Source organism: Micromesistius poutassou (genome assembly GCF_964030765.1).
Source record: "Micromesistius poutassou genome assembly, chromosome: 12".
NCBI lineage: Eukaryota > Metazoa > Chordata > Actinopteri > Gadiformes > Gadidae > Micromesistius > Micromesistius poutassou.
Genome location: NC_140282.1, coordinates 3,584,482 through 3,591,086, shown reverse-complemented (window position 1 = coordinate 3,591,086; position 6,605 = coordinate 3,584,482). Strand labels below are relative to the sequence as shown.

Here is a 6,605-nt window from a genome sequence, read left to right as displayed (position 1 = left end):
ATGTGCATGTTAAAATAAATACTAAAAGATTGGAATAGCGAGTGAAGAGTTCTTTAACCCGTCAGTGTATGGGGCATCATGTGCTGCCGTTTTGATCTCATAAGGAACTGATAACTGCATCTCATGCATGTAATGTTTGAATCAGTTGGCTGACCAATGAGGGCCTTAGTCTTAAAAGTCCAATGACATGCCACCAGGTGTGGTGTGATTAGCCGTTAGAAGCCGTTTTGGAAATCTGCCCCTTATGACATAAGAAGTGGGAGTGTCCACCTAGCTGTGTTGGCTAGATCAGTCTACCAGACTACCCAGGAGACTAGCAAACGTTGCTCTTCTAGCCGACACCCCCACCTGTGATGTCATAATGGGCAGATTTCCAAAACGGCTTGTAACTGCTAATTACACCACACCTGGTGTGTCATTGGACCTTTAACTCAGGACTTATTGCTAATTGAAGTATGGACATTACCTCAATAAATTACAGGGAAACAGATTAATTTTACATTTTTAATAAAGTACAATGCATCATATTTAGACAATACATTTCAGATTAAAAAGTAGTGGAAAAACTATTTCCGAACTGCAATACAGCCACAAGTTAATTGGAAATAGAAATAGGACAACTTGACATGCCATGAATCCAGTCTGGATGATGGTGTACAATATGTTGCAGACACAGGATTTAAAAAGTTGATGCAAAAACATGTCAGCCCTTAACAGAATACATTAATGGTTTTGTAACACAGCCATACCTCCATGGTTACCTACAAGAAAAACAAAACAGCAATGAGTTAGACATCTCTTCTAAAGCATTACAAAATGACCCAATTGTTTATTTCTGAAGCAACAAGCAGTCAATGTATGGTATTTGTACTTGATAAATGACGCTTGATTATCAAAATTAGATGGGATACGTTTTCCGTCTAGCCGACTATTCATTGCAACCAACCATCTTTTGTCAACAGTATGTGTGAGGTGAATCTGATATTTACAGTATGTGAGGAGGTGAGTGAGATTTGTATGTGTGAGGAGGTGGAGTGTTCTCCACTCAACCTCCTTAACCACCGGGGGGGGAGGTGAGAAAAGGAGGCGTAAGAAGGAGGTGAATTTAGCATCTCTTTGCAAACCCAGGAGCCAATGAGTCATGCTTCGGGTCTATCAGGGGATGCAAGGTTTCCATGACATCAGCATCTTCCGCACTCTCCACTCACCTGATAACTGTTGCTGTAATCCTCGTTCACCTCCTCAGCTTCCTAGGAGATAAAATTAAATTAGATTAAATTACATTCTTCCATTAATTTCAACTCTAGTCCAGGATGGATTACTTCTTAAACACTTGCGTAAGTCATGCTCAAGTCGCATTCAGAACTTTTTGTTTCAAGTCAAACCGAATATTAAAAGTTTAGGCTCATTTTGTAATGCTATGGGCAGAGGCGCAGCTTGTGAACAGGCAAGGCAGGCAACTGCTTGGGGCCCCGGGCCACCAGGGGGCCCCCCAAGAAAAAATACTTTTCTTTTTTCCTTGGGGGCCCCCTGGTGAGCCCCTAAGAAGTATCATCCCTATGGCATTTACCACTTGTTTGACAAAAATGATCTGCCAGACTTTGACAAACGGTTCAAGACTTTGCTTTAGTCGAGCCAATGGCTACATTTATGTGCTAAAAAAATGTTGCACCATTGTTTTACCTGAACACGTCTGCAGTGGCAGATGAGATTTTGACAGTATAAGCTGATATTGACCGTAAGTCCAGGGCTTATCACAAAGGAAAAGTATCCAACCATGAGGAAATGTGCTACCTTGACTGCATTATTTGGCTCTACTTAGTTATGCCAGTCAGCCATTTCCCACATGATTATTAGTAAGTCCAAATACCATTCCACCAACACTGATGGTCATTTGGAAGCCTGCTTGAGAATAGCTTCCAGCAGCTACTGTCCGGACTATGAAACCCTGGATGACTCCATTCAGTGCAAGTCATCACAGTATGTACTCAGTATATATAAATAAATAAATAAATATATGTTAAGCATTATTTAATGTAGGTAGATCATTTTGACCTGGTCATTTTGAAAGTAGCTTGAAGGCCGAAAAAGTGTGGGCACCCCTGAGCTAGGGCAAGCATTTGCCCTAGCAAAGGCCAGAAAACAGCATTTGTAGTTTGTTTGCTGTTATATTAATGTTCAGAATTTCATATTTAGCACCTTCAAGGGTTTTGATGAGCACTGGAATTGTAAAGTGGGATTAATTACCTAAGAAAACTATAAAAATTACTCAATTGCAGTAACTAATTTGAGATAATTAATACCAAGTCACTTCACACCTCAGTTATGTGTGCATTTTAGACTGTTATATATATTTTTTTTTTAGTTGTATTGTTCTATATTTGTATTAATATAGTGCTAACAAATGAATGTGAACACTCTTTTTCAGTGGAGTGCAATATTCAATGTATTTTGATTTGAGTACATAGCATTTGCACTAGCCATGGCATGTAAAACAGCATTTGCAAAATAAATGCTTTATGCTTGGATGAACACTCGCCTTAATACTGGTTTGGTCAGATTATTTATAACATAATGGTGAGGAACGTTGGTTGGAGGGGCCCCCTATGAATCTTTGCCTGGGGCCCCAACAGACTCTCAAATCGCCATTGGCTATGGGCCTTCACTGGTTGAGGTTAACGAAGCCAATTTAGAGTCAGTGGTATTTGATGTTTATTGCCGTAGGCCTACAACCAAGAATTATACATTTTGTATATTAGCAGTAATAGTCGCAAGAAGGTCAAAAGACCACATGCGTTTCATTGTCCTTTCGTAAACTCAGAAAACAGCATTTGTGGGAAAATGTACTTTGTGAGGACGAGCGGGTTTAGTAATAATAATAATAATAATAATAATAATAATAATTTAGTAATAAAATACATATCATAGGTTTGATCAGAGATCCTCAGTCACCCTACACCTACAGAATCAAAACCCACACCAAAAACAGACCGCTTAACTTCAACAATATTACAACGTGCAAATAATGAGTAGTATTGTTAAGATGGCCTGTATTCTTCTGGATAACAGGTTTGCACAATTAATTGAAACACATTTAAGAGGCGATGGCTTTTGATTTTAAACTCACGTGATTCATCACCCTATGTTGGACCAAGTAGAAGGAACGGAGGCGAATTCTTCTTCTTATACCTTCTTCTTCTTCTTTTTCAGCTTATTGTTACGGCAGTGCTTACGCCACCTATTGGTCAGGGTAGGAATTTAATCACATCCAGACCCCTGGCTCAAACTCTTAACAAATGCACTTTATATTCCCATGTAAATAATGGATTATAAGATATATTTTTCTACATTTTTAAAATATGTCCATTTTCGATTTTTTTTTTCCAATTAAGAAGGAAGTGAGCTCCTACGTAAATTTTGTCTTTGCTCTTCCGGCCTGCACGATTGGCGCCGTGGTTATATTTGTGTTTGTTTATAGCTTTGTCTTCACAACTATTATTATAATATATATTATACATCCATGGTTAACAGCATGAATTCTGTAGCATATCTTTGTGTCATCTTGTCCTACATCATGAGTAGTACAATATGTTCTTCGAGGGACTGCCATGGTAACAGGAAGAGGAAACTGAGGAGGATAAAAAGGAAAGTGACAACGTGGTAATCGTTGTTCGGCTGGAGCTGCAATCATAAGAGAAAATATAATGCATTTATGTATTTATAACAATGCAAATGTAGAGAAAATACTTGTATGCTCTAGTAGAAAACCTACATAAAGTATGCCAATTAGGCCTGGGCGATATGGCTGAAAGACATATCACTTCATCATATCATCATATATATATATATATATATATATATATATATATATATATCATATATCACATATCATATCTTCATCATATATACCATTCTGAACACTTAATATGACCTTTCACTGTTCTAAATTGATAAATACTCCAATGCCGATACAACAATCAACAATCAACAACAACAACAACAACAACAATGCTGCTAGATTCGGTGGTCCAGTCTCTTATTGACATGTATTGAACATGTTTTATTTTGATATTGATCAAAAGTCTATCACGATACGATAATTTATTGTGATAGACTTTTGATCAATATCAAAATAAAACATGTATTGAACATGTTTTATTTTGATATTGATCAAAAGTCTATCACGATACGATAATTTATTGTTATTGCCCAGGCCTAAGCCAATACACAATATGTAAATGGTTATGAAGTGGCTCATGCACAGGCTGAGGTGTTACACATACTGAGCATGAACTAACGTTATATGAAGTATCAAAGTGTAAGTTAAGTCAATTGTTGATTCACCTCTTTCTCCTAGACCTACTCGAACTGTTTTCACCACCCTCTTTATATTTCCAACAAATAACCTAAACATGCTGTACCGCCCGTTTACCTTTGGTCACAACATGTACAACTAACCTCACAACAACAATGTCAGCTATTTTCTCTAAATGGCTCTGCTCAATGTGATTTAAAAAATCGACATTAAACATGAAGATTATTCCAACTATGTACAATTTCAAATGTACCTGCTGCGCAGCACTGACCCCTGGAGGTGAGGAGAGACACGAAGCCCCTGATAAACGCTTTCCATACAGCGTGAATTTTGGGCGACTGGAGAAGTTCGTGCGTTTGCGCGCAAACACAAATCTCAGTAGAGCCATTGTTGATGTCACAAACGTAAGGAGAGGAGAACAGTAAAGAGGGACAGCAGCAGTGATCAGAGTGAACCAGCTATAGAGTAGAAGTGGTGTGTCATTAATAGATCATCACAGTCTGCATTCCAATCAATAGATTTACTTTGACAGGGCGCCTCGGTATGTTCAGAGCGGTGTTTGGAAATAGACGAGATGGAAAAGGAAAACGAGGAGAGAAAAAGGCCAAAGTTGAATCAGGTAAGATTATTACTACTTAATAATTATTAATAACAAATTTATAAGAACACATTGCTTGATTGTGAAATCATAGCCTGTTATGTTTGCTTTAGGTTGTTTAGTGTACAGCATCATTCACTCTTGTATCACTCACTGTTGTAATATTTCTCACAGGAGTCTTGTAGTCATAACTTATCATAATAACCAGATCATGAAATCATTATTATATTTCATAATAACAAGATCATGACATCATTATAACTTATCATGATAACCACACCATGATGTTATTATAACTCATCGTTATAAACAGATCATGACGTCATTATATTCATCATAATAAACAGATAATGACATCATTACATCTCATCATTATAACCAGATCATGACATCATTATAGCTCATCATAATAACCAGAACATGAGTGTTAAAGTAAGAATAATAATAATACATAGTGAATAATACATAATCATAATAATAATATTCATAATAATCATACAAATGTTTATTATCAGTTGTATTATACATAATCAGTGATGCTTTTCCTCTTGCTCGTAGATCGTTTTTTAAGTGTTTCTCAGTGCTAATTTCTGCTCCTTCAGGGTGGTGAGCCAATCCAATTAGCCCATTTAATACTCTTCCTCACCACCATCATCATCATCATCTTCATCATCATCATCATCATCAGCCCACTTAACACTGTCCCCTGTCCTTCATCACCACCACCATCATCATCGTCATGGCGAAGTGTGTCAGGAGAGGAGTTGACCTACTAAAGAGAGGATCATGAAGTCCTGCAGTGCTTCTGAGAAGTGTTCTGGTAGTTCTTCATTAGCACCGTCTCTGTGCTAATGAGACTGCTCCCAGACTCAGATTGGGTTCTTAAACTACGGTTTGCCATCATGTTGGAGGTGGCTCACAGTCTGACATGCACAGAATGCTCGGAAAACCTTATGATCCTCGTAAAAATGTAAGGGGCACCAACTGTGGTGTGCTGAGAGTTTTCTGAGTGTGTGATTGTTCGGCTCCCAGGAGTCGTCTTTTCTTTGGGTCCGAAGATGAAGCGTTGAAGAACCCCTTCTGTGCCGTTTAATGTTTCCTCGTACAATCGTCCCCCGTTCACAATACGCTGAATGAAGCTACAGCTCTGCGGATATACAAACGCTGTTTGAATCCTATCGCTGGGAGCGGACAAGTCCTTCTTCTATCTCAGTGCTGGAAACATCTCCAGAAACACAACTAGCATGTTGCACATGAATATTTCATCATGTACTGAACTCATTGGCAAGAGACGAGGCGATCTGAGAGAATGTATCTCATTAAAGTGGTAAGTTAGTGCTACAGGGCTGGTGGACTGTAGTCCCCACTATACCAGTGCTAGCATTTGGCCTGCATAGTTGATCCGAATATAGCCTATACTCATATCTCCTATATGGGAGACTGTAATATTATATACATACAAAGTTCCCCATGATATACCGTATATACAGTATATATTTTGTGTAAATGTGTAATAAATGACTGTAAATAGTGTTCGAAATCAAATGTATGGATGATCATGTATAGTGGATGTATGGAACATGGCTCATATATAGGTTTAGGTTTGTTTGATAAATATACAAACCTAACATATAACTTTAATATGAAAACTTGCCTGGTCTAGTCTAGTCCAGTTGGCTAATGGTCGTACTC

The 6,605-nt window shown here is 38.0% G+C and overlaps 1 protein-coding gene across 1 annotated transcript in view; it reads left to right on the top strand.

Annotated features, from left to right (window-relative positions):
• Nucleotides 1-4,858: 4,858 nt before the first annotated feature.
• The window catches only part of LOC311356112 (protein TANC1-like), a gene marked incomplete at both ends in the record, with an annotated part of 36,110 nt that continues 34,363 nt past the window's right edge, over nucleotides 4,859-6,605 (top strand). Inside the window, one exon of the mRNA XM_084475884.1 lies at nucleotides 4,859-4,934. Within this exon, the coding sequence (XP_084332010.1) occupies nucleotides 4,859-4,934 (76 nt within the window). The remainder of the gene's footprint in view (nucleotides 4,935-6,605) is intronic.